At 38.3% G+C, this 17,497-nt stretch overlaps 1 protein-coding gene across 7 annotated transcripts in view; it reads left to right on the plus strand.

Moving 5' to 3' along the window:
- The window catches only part of LOC133771604 (leukocyte surface antigen CD47-like), a 158,365-nt gene that overhangs the window by 57,106 nt on the left and 83,762 nt on the right, over window positions 1-17,497 (plus strand). For 4 of the 7 annotated variants that reach the window (XM_062207707.1, XM_062207746.1, XM_062207738.1 and 1 more), the window contains 2 exons: window positions 4,605-4,636; window positions 4,787-4,965. In XM_062207707.1, the coding sequence (XP_062063691.1) occupies window positions 4,605-4,614 (10 nt within the window). In that variant the 3' untranslated portion in view covers window positions 4,615-4,636; window positions 4,787-4,965. Of the gene's footprint in view, window positions 1-4,604; window positions 4,637-4,786; window positions 4,966-10,947; window positions 12,306-17,497 lie in introns of those variants that run through there. The other 3 variants (XR_009867596.1, XM_062207730.1, XM_062207717.1) reach the window with 2 other exon arrangements.

The following is a 17,497-nucleotide window of genomic DNA, read 5'->3' on the forward strand; positions in this document are numbered from 1 at the left end:
AGAAAGGTCTTCCTTGGCCGTTGGTTCACCCTCCAATGGCCGCCGCGGTAGGCGCGCTGCTGCCGGTGCACCGCGCTGATCCGATGGCAGGAGCCAGGTGCTTCTCCTGGTCTCCCATGGGGTGCAGGGCCCAAAGACTTGGGCCATCCTCCACTGCACTCCCTGGCCACAGCAGAGAGCTGGCCTGGAAGAGGGGCAACCGGGACAGGATCGGTGCCCCAACCGGGACTAGAACCCGGTGTGCCGGCGCCGCAAGGCGGAGGAGTAGCCTAGTGAGCCGCGGCGCCAGCTAATACTCATTAGTTTTTAAAGCCATTACCAGTTAATCTCATATGTGGGATATAGTAGTGGTTTTAAAATTTATTTTTATTAATTTAAAATATTTTAAAATAAATAAAACCTTATATATATTTATGAAGTACTCTGTGCTATAAATAAATCTAGTAACAATAGAAACCACATTTACCACAATATCTCAGATTCTTTAGAATGATACAGAAGTATAATGTATATGCAGAATTTGTACATGCAAGTTGAGTATCCTTTATCTGAAATGTTTGGGACTGGTAGTGTTTTGAATTTCAGAATTTTTTTTCAGATTTCAGAGTATTTTCTTATACCTAATGAAGTATCTTGAGCGTGGGATCCAAATTTAAACGTAAAATTATTTTTAATGTAGACTTATATAGATAGCCAGAGGGAGACTCTATACAATATCTTTAGTAATGTTGTATAGGAAGCAGTCTGTGTGCCCTGACCCATCAGAAAGCAAAGAAACCCATCAGAAAGCGCTGTCTCAGCTACCCCTGAGGATGATCTGGGTTGTATGGCATCACCATCATTCCTGATTGAGTGTATGAGCTACCAATACACAGTTGTTTTCTTGTATCCATATCTAAGTATGTAGCAGTACAGCATATGGTGTGCCGGGAATACAGTGAAAATGTGTTCAGAGGTGCTAACAGCACACTGGCATCATCAGAGTGCTTGTATCGGCTGTTCAACAGCAGCAACAACGTGTAGCATCAGGCTTTCGGTCTCCACCTGCAATGCTGTGTTTTGATAAAGGGTCACAATGCACTGTTATTTCCAGTAAGAAGAAACAGCAGAAATAGTTTCCTGACCAGGAAGTAGATCTTCTAGGGAAGGAGACGGATTCTGCTGGATGGCTTTTTAAAATGTTTCTTCCAGAATCATCTGACTCATTAGCAACATTTTTTTTTTTGTCTTAGAAGTCTTATTAATTGACATCTGATTCCTTGTTCTGTTGTAATCATGCTACTCTTGTCCTTCAGTAAGCCCATCATACATTTTTGCCAGGTTAACCAGAGACACATTTTTTTTTTTTTTGAATGTTGACAACATCATCTTTCTTGTCACTGTTAGGTTTGAGTTGATTTAGAAACATTTCATCTATTTTACCATCAAAGAATGAACAACTGCAGTCTCATAACTGATGGTAAGACATTATTCTATGTGCACTGTATCACTGTATCTTCTATATATCTTCTATATTCACTGTTGGATTCTATTTTTTTTTGCATGTGTTTAGAAATCAGATACAGCTTTTTCCTCACTTGACATGTAGAACACTTCACAGTCACTGATCTGTTCATCATTATCACTGATCCTAGCTGCAGTCCAGAGAGTGTACCAGGCATATGAAACTATGCCTTTGGTCACCATGTTCCAAGCATTGGCTGTAGCATATATTGACTCCTTCATGCTAAATTCCTCTTTGAAAACTTTAAACCTATGTCCCCTGTTCACTGCTGCTATAACACTGTTCAAGAAAGTATTTATTACTTTTTATTGATCTAAGGGTACTCTGGCCTCTTGGATGAATTAATAAAGTCATATTTGGGGGAGAGTACATGGCAAAAGCAATATTGTTGATGAGAATTTCAGCTAGAGTATGAACCAAATTGTTGTCAGGGAATAAGAAGCTTGTAAGCAGCATTTAGTTCAGCTTTCCTGCAGTGAGCTTGAGCTATGATACCAAGTGTTTCTGAAACTAGCCAGAAACATGTCTCTGATGAACCATGCCTTTTTGATAACATAATAATGGACTGGTAAGACATTAATTCCTTTAAAACAGCAAGGACACAAGCTTTTGCCTATCACGTCAAGTTTACACTTATGCTTGCCTGCTGCATTAGCAAATCTCAGAACAGTTGTTTTGTCTTTGACATCCTTAATTTCCATAGGGGCTATCTCATCAGCTAGAGAAAGTCTTTCTGGGGTGTTAATGCCAAATCAGCGTTAGAGACGTGTTCTGGCCTCATGTTTTCATCAGTATTAACCTCAGCAAACTCATCAATAGATTTCACCTCTGTTTTGTGATATCATAGCAGATCTCTGAAAATGTAAATGCCATGTCAAGTTTTAAATTTCTGCAACCAGCCTCTGGAACATTCACAGTTCCTTTCATTTCAGTTCATTGTGATAGATGTTTGCTTGTTAATATACAGTTTAGCATCATGCATTCCCTACCATGCCAAAAGGCCCACCCTTTCGTTGTACAATTGAGATCTTCATTTATTAGCTGTGTGTAGTGGTTTTCTACTTTGCATTAACTTCATTAGTTTCAGCATAAAATGCTAGCAGTTTATCATCTACTTCTTTAAGTCATGTAGTATTCATTCCAATACCGTACTTGGCTGTAAGATCTTTCACACTTACACTGCTGTCCAGGTTCTCCAAAAGCTTGATTTTCTGTGCTACATATAGACATACATGCTGTTCTTATTTTCTCAAGTTTACATGTAAGATAACTTCAGGCCTTTTAATGTTTTCAACACCTTTTCATCATAGAGCAGAGAATAAGCAGAAAACCACAGTGGGTAATAAATGTAGTTTTTGGCCCCTTGTGGGTCATTATGGGATGTCTGGTCTGCACAAGTGCCATGTTGTTAGCCTTTATGGATATGCTTGCTTGGGGGAACTGGGCATACAGCTGAAGGGGGTATGGAGGGTCATTTTTTCCCATAAAGAATGTGTTTTGACTGAGACTCACCATACAAGATGAGTTGTGGAATTTTCCACCTGTGGCATCATATTAGTGCTCAAGGCCGGCACCACTGCTCAACAGGCTAATCCTCTGCCTTGCGGTGCCGGCACACCGGGTTCTAGTCCCGGTCGGGGCACCGGATTCTGTCCCGGTTGCCCCTCTTCCAGGCCAGCTCTCTGCTGTGGCTAGGGAGTGCAGTGGAGGATGGTCCAAGTGCTTGGGCCCTGCACCCCATGGGAGACCAGGAGAAGCACCTGGCGTGGCGGCCATTGGAGGGTGAACCAATGGCAAAGGAAGACCTTTCTCTCTGTCTCTCTCTCACTGTCCACTCTGCCTGTCAAAAAAAAATTTTTTTTTCATATTTTGTATTTAGGATTTTCAAATTAGGGATTGTATATATATATATATATGTATATGTATATATAGAGAGATACATAAATGTATGTATGTATGTTATACTGGGATTGTATATGTATGTATGTTAACAGTATAATCTTCCCCATTGTTGAAGAGAGGTAAATCTGCTATCACTAGAAAATGTGTTTTCTGTAAGATTAAAAAATCTATAAATATATTTATGATCTGTGGTCAGGTGTTTCAGGGAGAGAAGAGTAAATCAAGAAGCATTACAAGTATGCTCATATGGTATGGATAAAGCTTGTGATTAAAAAATGTGTGGCCTTCAATGCCTAGGCTCATATTAGAAGTAAATCACTCAAAGTCATTCTTTTGTATTAGAGAGTATTAACCAATGTGAAAGTAATTGCTGCACTTTATTTTACAATATTAGAAATAGCACATCTGACCCATGTCCCTTTGACTCACTGTTCCTCATGGATCATGTTTTCAAAATGGACCAGCCAAATGTGACATTCCTTGACCCTAAGGATTATAATTTAAAATTATTTTTATACATTGTAAGTGAAGTGAGAGAGTTACTTGGCAGTTCTTAATATTAATTCTCATGAATATATTTGTGAGCTCAAAAATATAACATGAAAATCTTATCTCTTATCCTAGATAGTATGAATTAGAGATTTAGGTAGGTGTTCAGTTGTCTTTACTTCTTAGAACATAGATATAGGGCATGGTTTAGGCTCTATTGGATGATCCCTAATAAAATTCTGTAATTCTTCTTGGCTTACTTGGGGAGCTACTAAAAGTAATGTACCCATATGTTCAACCCATTTTATTCTTCTATATTCTAAAAAGAGGTTGCCTTCTTGATGCAAGGATCAAATCTCCCATCACCACCACCACCAAAGCCATCACCAAGTGCCTCCACAATAAGGGAAGTTAATTGAAAGCCTCCCATGGTACCAACTGAGATAGGAATCTCATAAGTACAGAACACTGTATAGTTTAGCAATTGAAAGGATCTCATTAATCTCTAAGAACAGAAGCACAAGTTGTAGGCTCAGCAACATTTGCTACTTGATGCCCTTTCATTGGTAGTGGTAACTCAGTTCCTCTGTCTATGTTTGCTGTCAGCCAGCTAGCTCACTCCTTTATGTCTCTATTTTTTTTTAATTAAAGATTGCATTAACTTGTGTCATTCATTAAACTTATATTCTTACTTTTTTATCTATATCAGCTCTGAATAAGAAAACTAAGCAGCCTCATAGGGTAAGTTAAACTTTATTAAATAAATTGAAAAGTTGCTTAATGAGTAATGATTATTGTACTGTTCACATCTTTTGCTGTTTAATGTTGACATCTAGTTATATTTTATGATTTTATGATCTATGTTTATTCATTTTTATGTCAATGGGATAGAATAAATGATTCCTTAAGATTGCACTGACTTCTCACACCCAGAACTGGAAGGTTTATAGATAGGAATATTGATTATTCACTCTGTGATTGGAAATGGATACCAAGATGTTGCCTTCGTTGGATCCATTTGATATGCATATACAAAATGACAATTTCAAGATTAAAGTGAGGAAGAAAAATTTATATTAAAGTGACCCATTAAATAACATAGTCTAAAATAAAGGTAAGTGCTCCTGAAAAATATCTGTCCTGAGTTGTTCATTCGCCCACCCCCCCATTCTATACAAAGTTTTCTTTCCAAATATGACACTTCACTGCACTTTGGATACCTTAATAAACTGATAAAATTCCAAGAAAGGAAGAAATTTAAGTGGGAATAATTATGGAAGAAAAAATATTGACTTGTCATAGTAACAAACTCAAGAGCTGTTTGATGGAAGTCAGACCTGGAAAGGACTATATTGTGCTCTGCTCCCTGAGAAGGAATGATAGATCGACATGGAATGCCAAAGGGAATCTCTGGTCTGTGGCAGGAAGTGTGGGTAGCCTGGGCTCTCAAGTCTGGCAAACTTCAACCAACAGGCCTCAAGGGCAGATTGGAGCAAGTGACTGGTTTTATCACAGGTTTTGTTCTAGAAAGACAGGAACTGTAGCCAGAACCTTAAAAGTGCTTTTTAGGAATAATCCAAGCACTGGACGTTTATATCCTAATATATTTTATTTTCCAGTTACTGGGATGGATTTTTATGACCTGAAAATTATTCTGTTTTGTTCCCATCTCTTGTTTAACTGTACTATTTATTCTGCTGTGGCTATTTATGTTTTTGCTTAGCATACTTTGGGGAAGTTAGGAGAAGGTGAGAAATTCCTCAAAAAAAGAATATTAAGAGAATAATATAATTATTATTAAACTATTAAATAGACTTGGCAAGCATTGCTTTAGCCTTTACTGCCTTATTTCATTGCTTACTATATAGTATAAATGTTAGTTTGTATGAATTTTAGTATAAAAAGAATTTACAACTACACAAATGATATGAATATTTAGGGAAGGGGACTGTTGCCTTTTTACATTGGCCAAGATGCAGCATAATGTCCCCTATTAGAAAAGAATTTCATTTACTTCAGATTTCTGATTTCAAGAAGATAATGGCTTTCTCCATGGAGTGAAACCAAACATCTCACTTTATTTCTACATAAATCTAGATCCGTATTCTTAACTGAGTGTGTTACCTTTGTGAATACTATGGGTGTGATTCACAGAACAGCTTTGTAATAATACGACAGCCTTAAAATTAACTTGGCTGTATGGTTGAGGAATAGTTGGCATGATATTACTGTGTATTTGTTTATTAACACATAATTTGTATTTATGGAACCTTACTAATTGCCTGCTTGACTTGTTACTAACCCTTAGCATTTAAAGAATTGAAAGGAATGATGAATGATGGTAAGTATAAAATGAGCCTGTAGTTACAGATTTGTTAGAATAGGCACATCAAAAAGAAATGAATAAGTTTCTTGAAAGTGTGGCTTATTTAAGTAAAATACACATGATCAAATAATAAAGATCCACATATCTTGATGTTTGAAGCTTAAATCAACTTTGCAGAAAGTTGCAAAGCTACTACTGTAAAAGCTACAGGGTGTTGCTGTTCAGACTTTCCAGTCATATGTCTCACCACAAAGAGAAATTACCACTTTTTGGAAAAAACACTATTCAGATTCAATGGCTGGTGATTGTAGATGTTGTGTATAAGGTACATAAATAATGTGATACATATCTTTATCAGTTTTTAAAGATTTTATTTATTTATTTGATAGGTAGAGTTATAGACAGAGGGAAAGACAGAGAAAGGTCTTCCATCCACTGGTTCACTCCCCAAATTACTGCAACGGTGGGAGCTGGGCCAATCTGAAGCCCAATCAAGAGCTTCGTCTGTGTCTTCCAGGTGGGTGCAGTGGCCCAAGCACTTGGGCCATCCTCTACTCTTTCCCAGGCTATAGCAGAGAACTGCATTGGAAGAGGAGCAGCCAGGTCTCAAACCCATGCCCATATGGGATGCCAGCGCCACAGGTGGAGGCCCATTCTACTACACCACAGTGATAGACCCAAATCTTTGTCATTTTGATGAAAGTTTCTTTTGGGTTTGTGTTGATGAATTTGTTGTATTTAACCCTTGGGAACTTAATGTATCTGCTTTTGCAAGCAGGAACTTGGATTTTACCTTTTGGGAGAATTTTAAATGAGAGACATGTTTATTCACTTAAGCTTTTGCTACCTTTTTGGGGAGGGCTATCTTCCACTGCTACTTCAGGCCACAGCAGAGAGCTGGATTGGAAGAGGAGCAGCTGGGACTAGAACCAGCGCCCATATGGGATGCCGGTGATTCAGGCCAGGGCTTTAACCTGCTGTGCCACAGCGCTGGCCCCAGATATGTACATATTTAAAACAATTCCAAATTTTAAAAATGCATCACTTCTGGCTGGCGCCATAGCTCACTTGGCTAATCAACCGCTTGCGGCGCCGGCACCCTGGGTTATAGACCTGGTTGCGGTGCCAGATTCTGTCCTGGTTGCTCCTTTTCCAGTCCAGCTCTCTGCTGTGGCCCAGGAAGGCAGTGGAGGATGGCCCAAGAGCTTGGGCCCTGCACCTGCATGGGAGACCAGGAGGAAGCGCCTTGCTCCTGGCTTCGGATCAGCACAGCGCGCCGGCCGTAGTGTCCCGGCCATAGTATGCCAGCTGTAGCAGCCATTTGGGGGGTGAACCAATGGAAAGAAAACCTTTCTCTCTGTCTCTCTCTCTCTCACTGTCTAACTCTGCCTGTCAAAAAAAAAAAAAAGCATTGCTTCTTATAGCATATAAAATAGACTTGAGTAGGATTACATATCCATTTTTCAATTTCCCAGTTCGAGTCAAATGATAGACTGAGTTGCAATCTAGTAAGACATGTAAAAAATACATTTATATTCTTAAACACTACTACACTGCTTCTCAACTGTGGGAAATCTGTCCTAAGATGACCTAGTAGCCGAAGTTCTCCAGAGAAACAGACACGGTAGTATGTATGTGTGTAGATTGATTGATTGATCTATGCATGCTATGTATGCATGTATATGTACATACATATATATATATAAGATATATACATATAATTTTGTCTCTATATAGAAAGAGATGTGGAGAGATTGATATATAGATAGATAGAGATACAGATACAGATGTGATACATGGTAATGATGACTGAGACACCCCAGAATTTGCATTTGGCAAGACAGGAACATAGGCATGCCAATGTGTAGTTCTAGTCTGAGTCTGAAGGTATGAGAACCAGAAGAACTGCTAACTAATAGTTGGAAAGCTGGCAGAATAGAAACCCAAGAGGGGCCAATTTTCAGATGGAGTCAGAAAATCAATGCCCCAGGTCTGAGCAGCTAGTCGGGTGGATTCTTATTCTCAGGGTGAGCCTTTTTGTGAGGGATAGTAGTCTGTTTTACCCAGTCTACAAATTCAATGTTTATCTCATCCCTCACAGACACACCCAGAATAATGGTTGATCAACTATCTAGGTATATTTTAACCCAGTCGAAGTCCAAACCAAAAAAAAAAAAAAAAAAAAAAAACCACACACAAAAAAAATGAACCATCATGAATGATAGCTTTGACAATCTTTCTATAGGGAAAGTACTCTATTTTTCTCTTTCCTTTTTCTTTTAACCATCATGGGAAAAGTTTGCCTATTATCTATATAATGTCTTCCCTTTAGATGCTTCCCTAAAATTGGTAATTCTAAAGTGAAAGTGAACCTCAAATATCAAACCCATGTTATTTTTCAGTTTTTATCCTTTTCATTTTCTATTCTGATAATGCTCCCTTAGGATTATCACTTAACCTTTCTAAGTGTTTGTTTCAAGTCTCCAAAGGGGTATACCTAATGTCTTGTTAAGAAGAAATTGTGTGGGGGAGGGGCGACGCTGTGGCGCAGCAGGTTGACACCTGGTCTGAAGCGCCGGCATTCCATAGGGGCACCGATTCTAGTCCCAGCTGTTGCACTTCCTATCCAGCTCTCTGCTATGACCTGGGATAACTGTAGAAGATGGCCCAAGTCCTTGGGTCCTTACACCTGTGTGGGAGACCCTAAAGAAGCTCCTGGCTCCTGGCTTTGGAGCGGCGCAGCTCCAGCCGTTGCGGTCATCTGGAGAGTGAACCAGTGGATGGAAGACCTCTCTCTCTGTCTCTACCTCTGTCTGTAACTTTGTCTTTCAAGTAAATTAAACAAAAAAATCTTTTTTAAAAAAAAAAAAAGAATAAATTGTGAGGCTGGCTGTGGTATAGTGGGCTAAGCCTCCGCCTGCAGCATGAGCATCCCATATGGGTGCTGGTTCATGTCCTAGCTGCTCCTCTTCCAATCCAGCTCTCTGCTATGGCCTGGGAAAGCAGTAGAAGATGGCCAAAGTGATTGGGCCCCTGCACCCATGTGGGAGACCTAGAAGAAGCTCCTGGAGGGGCCAGCGAGGTGGCATAGCGGGTAAAGCTGCCACCTGCAGTGCTGACATCCCATTCTGTGCACTGGTTCAAGTCCCAGCTGCTTCACTTCCGATCCAGCTTTCTGCTAAAGCCTAACAAAACAGTAGAAGATAGCCCAATTCCTTGGGCCCCTGCACTGGCTTGGGAGACCCAGAAGAAGCTCCTGGCTCCTGTACAGAACCTATGTATATGTGATTCTGGACGAAATAGAAAACAAAAATGGAAAGTTCTTGAATTTATTTAACATAGCGCAGATCCCAACTCTGCTGAAGATTTTTGAGGGAACCTCTAGTGCTCCAGCACATGCTTGGAGCAGTGCTCTCCTTTTCCATTAACTTTGCTCCTTGAACTCTAGCTATCTTAGCCCTGCAGAGTACCAGTATCATTTCCTTAACTTAGTATGTCATTGGGGATGGTCTGAAAACTTTGTGTGCTCTATCCTGGAAACAAACCTTTCAGACAATAAACTAGAGGCAGTCAGGGGATTCATGTTTGTTTGCTTTCTCTCAGGGAGCATTGTTGTTTTTCTGTTTATGAAAAATTGCCTGAACCTATTGTATCATATACTTTGTGCATTTTTTAGTTATTTTAAGTGGAGATTAAATCTACTCCCTATTTTCTATGTGGTTGGAAGCAAAAGTCTCAGTTAAGAGACTTATAATTAAATTTATTTGAAAAATATGTTTGGTACTTAAAGAATGAGTTAAAATCTGAAATCCTTAGCCAAACAGCAAAAGCCTTCTACCATATCCACAGTCGAAATTTTGAAATTATTTCTCTGTTCCAGGCAGAATAACTAACTATGACTTCCGTGATTCTATCTCCTTATTCACAGGTTTATTGTGCTATCCACACAATGTTGCCTCCTTATAACTGCTCTTATCTGATCCTCCTTTTGATCATTCCTCCTTCATATGATCATTTTAATTCTATGTATTTCATCATGCTACAATAGCTAATGTTCGATCCATCAGCCTTAGAGACCTGCTCATGTTTCTGATACAGCAAGCAGACCAGTTGCATAAATTGCAAATATTTTCTCCCATTCTTTTTGCTGTCTCTTTGTTTTACTGAGTGTTTCTTTTGCAGTACAGAAGCTTCTCAGCTTGATGTAATAATCTGATTTGTCAATTATGGCTTTAATTGCCTGTGCTTCTGGGGTCTTTTCCAAAAGTCTTTGCCTATGCCAGTGACTTGCAGATTTTCCACAATGTTCTCTAGTAATTTGATGATATCAGGTCATAGATTTAGGTATTTGATCCATTTTCATTGGATTTTTGTGTAAGGTATAAAGTAGGGGTCTTGTTTCATACATCTACAATTGGAGATCCAGTTTTGCCAGCAACATTTGTTAGAGACTATACTTGCTCCAGGGATTGATTTTAGCTCCTTTGTCATAGATAAATTGCTTGTAGATGCATGGATTGATTTCTGGAGTTTCTGTTCTGTTCCACTTGTCTACACATCTGTTTTTGTTGCCAGTACCAGGCTGTTTTGATTATAACTGCTTTGTAGTATGTCTTAAAATCTGGTATTGTGATGCCTCCAGCTTTGTTTGTTGTTGTATAAGATTGCTTTAGCTCTTTGGGGTCTCTTTTGTTTCTATAAGAATTTTAACATTGTTTTTTTCTAGATCTGAGAAGAATGCCTTTGGTATTTTGATTGGGACCCCATTGAATCTAAATTGCTTTTGGTAGTATGGACATCTTGATGATATTGATTCTTCCAGCTCATTAACATGGGAGATTTTTCCATTTTTTATTTCTTCTATTAATGTTTTATAATTTTCATCAAAGAGGTCTTTGACCTCCTTAGTCAAATTTATTCCAAGATATTTAACTGTTTTTGTAGTTATTGTGAAAGAGATTGATCTCAGAAGTTCTTTCTTAAAAAAATAAAAAAAAGCATAAATGAACAGAGTGGCCTCATTCAAATGCAATGCACTATTTTATGTTCCCTGTTAATTAGAAAGTCTACCTTGTGATGTGGTAGAATGTCCTCTAAAGACTTAGCTCTGCAATCTCACAGAGCATCATCTTCTACTTGACAGCACAGCTGCTTTTCAGTACACTAGTTAGATTCTGAGCCAGTGTTCAAAATAAGGCACTGTTTCCATGTAGTTAGAATATTATATTAGAAATCAGGGATTAAGGGGGGACTGATGTCACTAAGAATTACATGCTCAAGCTGACTTGCCCCAAATGGTAGAGTTAGAAATGTGCCATGGGATTCCAATACAATCCCATCAAGGTGGCATGTACCAATGCCATCTCACTAGTCCAAGTGATCAATTTCAGTTCACAATTGATCATACTGATAGGCCTAAGAGTCAAAGGGATCACACAAACAAGACAAGTGTCTGCTAATACTAACTGATAGAATCAAAAAGGGAGAGAAGGATCCAACATGGGAAGCGGGATACACAGCAGACTCATAGAATGGCAGATATCCTAAACAATACTCTGGCCTCAGAATCAGCCCTTAAGGCATTCAGACCCAGCTGAAGAGCCCATGAGAGTATTTTAGGCATGGAAAGCCAAGACATTCTGGAAAAAAAAACCTAAATGAAAGATCTCTGTGAGATCCCAGTGGAAAGAATGGGGCCATCAAAGAAGAAGGTACCTTTCTCTGAAGGGAGGAATGAACTTCCACTTTGATTATGACCTTGTCTGAGTAAGATCAAAGTCGGCGATCTCAAAAGGCTTCCATAGCCTTGGCAACTCATGACAAGAGCCTAAGGAGATTACTGATGCCATAAACAAGAGTGTCAAATTGTTAAGTCAACAACAGGAGTCACTGTGTACTTACGTCTCATGTGGGATCTGTCCTTAACGTGTTGTTCAATGTGAATTAATGCTATAACTAGTACTGAAACAGTATTTTATACTTTATGTTCTGTGTGGGTGCAAACGGTTGAAATCTTTACTTAATATATGCTAAATTGATCTTCTGTATATAAAGAGAATTGAAAATGAATCTTGATGTGAATGGAATGGGAGAGGGAGCGGGAGATGGGAGGAGTGCGGGCGGAAGGGAAGTTATGGGGAAAAAGCCATTGTAATCCATAAACTGTACTTTGGAAATTTATATTTGCTAAATAAAAGTTAAAAAAATAAAATAAAATAAAAAGAATTACAGCTAATTAACTTACTCTAACCATCTTTACTCACTGGTATCACCCATTTCCCTTGAGTACCTAAGGGAGAAATTTGTTCTTCATGGATACAGTGTAGCTCCACTGAATTGGAAACTAGCAGCAGTTATTTAGGCAGGTAACCCCAGGGGACAAATGGGAGGAAGCAGGACTGTGTGGACTGGATTGACTGTGCTTAGTTAGGGGAGATGCAATCACTGCCATATAACGATATAGCTGGGAGATGTTAGGAGCTGAGTGAATTCCTTTCCTTTCCTGGTGTGCACAGTTAGAAAGCTTAGTGGCAGATTATTGCCCTTCTAGGAACTGGAACAATTCAGGAATCAAGGCTCAGATTACACCAGTAGGGACATAGCTTACCATTCTTCATAGAGTATTTAGGTGGTAGCAGGTCATGGCATCTATGGCTATGTACATAACAATATACACATATATGTAGTATGTGTGTGAGCACCTGGAGTTGTGATTGGCTAGCCAAACATGAATGTATAGAACTATAGCAGTGAGTTGACTGTGCAGTTATATCCTTGTTGCTTTTTCTCTATACCCCATCACTGGATGTCCCATCCATTGCTGGCTTTCTCAATAATAAAAGGTAAACAACTAAAGCTTGACCTCTCTTGGAAATTTAGAAATTAGAACGTAGAGTTTTCTTGGTGGACGTTGACTGGAACTAGATGGTACCCAAAAAGTCTGCAGGATTCCTGATGTTGACTTTCTGATCTTTTTGACACTTGTTTTTGTTTTTTGTTTTTTTTTTTAAGTTCTGGAATTCCCCAGTGTCCTTCTAATAAAAAAAATTCTTCTTAATTAAATCCTAAAACTGTTAGTTGCTTGTCACAAGACACACCTTAAATGCTTAAAAAGAAGTCTTGCAGTTTTAAAAGAATTTGATGTCACCAGATTATTTCCTAGAGAGTTGAAAATCAGTATGTGCTCTCATCACTATTATATATCTTTCCTAGAACTGAATAGTAAATGTATATATGTGCATATAAATTTATATGTGAATAGAGAGGTTAAGTATCTTAATCCAAAAATTCAGTATGCTGCAAAATTCAAATATGCTCCAAAATTCAAAAGTTTTTGAGCATCAATATGAAACCCTTTTTTGTAAAAAATTATTAAAAATATAGCATAAATTACCTTTACTCTATTTGTAAAAGTATATATGAAACATAAATTAAAGTTTTATTTAGTCTTGGGTTCTATCCCAATGATATCTCATTACATATATACAAATATAAAAACTGTGAAAAAAAATCAAGACTGAAACGCTTCTGGTACCAATCATTGTGGACAAGGGATGCTATATCTTCGCCATTTTTCTTCATTAGAAATGGGGCTTTATTTTAAATTCCCCATATCTTCTTGTATTATTGGAGATGAACTTTGGGGAAGATAAGATATCAGGACACTTAAATGTATAGTTATAGAAAACAAATTGAAATTTGTTTAAACAAAAAGGATTTTGTTAGCATACATGAGAGGAAAAGATACTGGGGTAGATTAAAGAGTTGAATTAAAAGTTTGAGAAACAAGTTGTAAAGACATGCTTATCAGGGTGGGAGGCCCTTTGTTCACTCTGGTGCATTTGTCTACTTGTGATCAAGCACTCCCTCAGCCTTTATGTTTATTCCTCACCCTTGACTGAATTCTTTTTTGTTGAGATGTTATTTTCATGGGCCAGGAATTATGCCTCCAGCAGTTCCAAACACATTATTCCATCCTACAATCCTAGCAGAAAGATACTTGCTTAATATTCAGTAGTGGTCTGGCCTTTATGGATCCTCTGTGCCTCCTCCACCTTTGGATGGGTTGCTATGGTTATCCATGCCTGGATTATGAGCCTATCTGTGGTTGGAATGGTAGGCCACAATATTGTGGTCAGTAGTGATTAACAGAGCCCCAAAATAAAATGAAAAGGGGAAGGAGAGCTGCCCTGAAGTCAATATTGCAGTACAAGCAGGTATATCCACCACATATAGCATATTCACCTGATTTTTGAGTAGATGGAATACATGTTGAAATCAGTGTTAGAAGGTAGATTATATATATTAAAATCAATATATGAATAAGATGGCAATGTTACATAGGTAAGATAACCAAATAATTCATTATCCAAACATAAACACGTTTGAAATTAAAAGGAGCCATAGGAGAGCAGAGAAACTGACCCCTGAGAACCCATTTGGAATTGTTGGATTAACCACTTTGCTGATAGGATACAGGTCTAACAGCAGTTATGGTTGTGAAACTACTTGTTTTATAATGACCATCAATCACTTGATGAGAGAAAATAACTTCTTGAAACCATGACCAACACTCCACCAAAAAAAATAATAATAATAATTCTACACTGACAAGAGCCATCTGTTCCCTAGTAGATGATTCTTAAATGGTGGATCCTCACTGTCTCCTGTGAGGACACTTTTATGTGCAAATTTTGGCAACCAAATTGAAATTAGTTGAAACTAAAAAAGTTTTGCTAGCATATATGAGAGGAATAGTATAAAGTTGGGAACTAAGCCATGTGGACATGCCTATGGGGGCCCTTATATTGCACTAACCATTTTTCTGATATGATACAGGTCTAACCGTGGTTATAGCTATAAAACTACTGGTACTTTTATGAATATCAACTACTTGCTGGGATAAAATAATTTCTTGTCACTAGGGCCCTTCAAAAATGTTTTCAGGATTGGCAAGAAAAGTCTGGTTCACAGGACTTTTTAAAAATTATATTACATTATTTATATTATACTTCATTTTGCCTGTGTGATGAAGTTTAAGTTTCTTAGTAGAGGTATATCATTCGATGTTGTTTCTTGTTTTGGGTTTTTTATTTTGTTTTGTTTTGTTTTAAATTTAAGCCATTCAGCCAGTCTAAATCTTGCAGTTGAGAACTTCAATATGTTAAATTCAAGGTTATTATTAATGGACACAGTCCTATAATTATTACTGACATGACTGGATCCTGTTTTATTTTTTTCCAACTCATCTGTATGTGTCACAATCTTTGAGAGCAAAATGTCTTGGGCACTACATTTCCATCCACAAACTTCGGTGACTTACTTTTTAAAAGCTTTAAAACACACCCAGGTAGCTTTGTAATTTTGTTTCCCTTAACAATGCTTTTCTTTGGAAAACAAGCCTCCCTGGAGAGTTCCTCTGTCAAGTTGTTTCAGGTTAACCTATTTCCCACCTATGAGTACATGAGGATCCCTAACTACAGGGGAGAGTTTTAACAAGTACAGCCTATGAAATGAAATTCAAGTGTTTTTCTTTTAAACACTAAGGTATAGCTCAGAACACTTCAGTGGCAAAGATCTGGAATCCTAAGGAATCAGCTTGATAGCTAAACACTGCAGACCAGAAAGCTAACGATGGGTTACATGCGTCTTGCAGCAAGCGTCAACTCATGTGTTACAGGCCGATGTGAAACTAGAGGAGCATTACTCGCTCTGCTTGTGCCTAACATCACAGTAAAATTTAGAAGTAGAAAGAAATCTTTATCTTCCCCTTAAGTAGTTGTCATGCCATACAGATTTTTTTAAATGTTAACAAAATTAAAGAAAAAAATCCTTGAAAATATATTATCAAAGGGAATGAAGGTCAGGTATTGAATGCATGCCCAAGTCATATGTCGGGCACAGCCAGTCCACTTCCTCCATGGGTGAGGTTACTATTAATGAATATAGTCCTATAATTATTATTGACATGACTGTCTCCTGTCATTTTGTCCATTTATTTTTCCTGGTTGGTCTAAATGTACTTTGTTCCTGCCTTCCTGTCGTGTTCAGCTTTGAGAGGTTGTTGTTTGGAGATAAGTTTTTTTTATTATTTTTTTTATTTTCTTAATTTATATGAAGGGAATAGATTTCATGTATTGTTTTAAGAACATAATGATACTTCCCCACCCTTCTTTCCTACCTCCTGCAAACTCACCCACCCTCCTCCTTCCTTTCTTATTTTTCTTTTAATTGTGATACCATATTTTCAATTTACTTCATAATCACAAGCTTTATCCTCTACTAAATAAAGAATTCAACAAGTAGTAAGTAGGAAACCACTCTTTCTCAGGAGAATAGACAAGGGCTATAAACAATCAAATCTCAAGATATTAATTTTAGCCATGTACATTACATTTTTGTGCTATATAAATTAGTCACCACAAATCAGAGGAAACATGATATTTCTCTTTTTGGGACTAGTTTATTTCACTGAGCATAATGGTCTCTAATTGCATCCATTTTGTTATGAAAAGATTTCGATCTCTTTGTGACCAAGTAATATCCCATTGTGTGTATACACCACATTTTTTTATTGAGTTATCAGTTGATGGACATCTGGATTAATTCCATATCTTAGCTATTATGAATTTAGCTGCAATAAACTCGGGGGTACAGATAACTCTTTCACATCAGGGTTTCATTTGGTTTGGGTAGATTCAGTCCTGTTAAAATCTAAGTGCTGGGCCAGTGCTGAGGTTTAGTGGGTAAAGCTGCTGCCTACAGGGCCAGCATCCCATATGGACGCTGGTTCTAGTCCTGGCTGCTCTACTTCCAATCCACCTCTCTGCTATGGACTGAGAAAGCAGCAGATGGCTCAAGTTCTTGGGTCATTGCACCCCGCGTTGAGACCCAAAGGAAGTACCCTGGCTCCTGGCTTCATATCAGCCCAGCTCCAGCCTTTGTGACCATTTGGGGAGTGAACCAGTGGATGGGAAAACCTTTCTCTCTCTCTCTCTCTTTCTCTCTCTCTCTCTCTCTCTCTGTAACTCTAACTTTCAAATAAAGAAATCTTTAAAAAAAAATCTAAGTGCATAATAGGACAAAATCACCAGGATGCTACTCCATGTTTTCCTTTTGTTCTGTGTTCACAAATTGGCCCTGTGCTTTGCCATGAATTTAAAAACAGTGCAGGGGCCAGTGCTGTGGTGTGGCAGGTAAAGCCACTGCCAGCAGTGCCAGCATCCCCCATGGGTGCCGGTTCTAGTCCCAGCTGCTCCACTTCCAATCCAGCTCTC

The sequence above is a fragment of the Lepus europaeus genome, chromosome 2 (genome assembly GCF_033115175.1).
Source record: "Lepus europaeus isolate LE1 chromosome 2, mLepTim1.pri, whole genome shotgun sequence".
NCBI classification, from domain to species: Eukaryota; Metazoa; Chordata; class Mammalia; order Lagomorpha; family Leporidae; genus Lepus; species Lepus europaeus.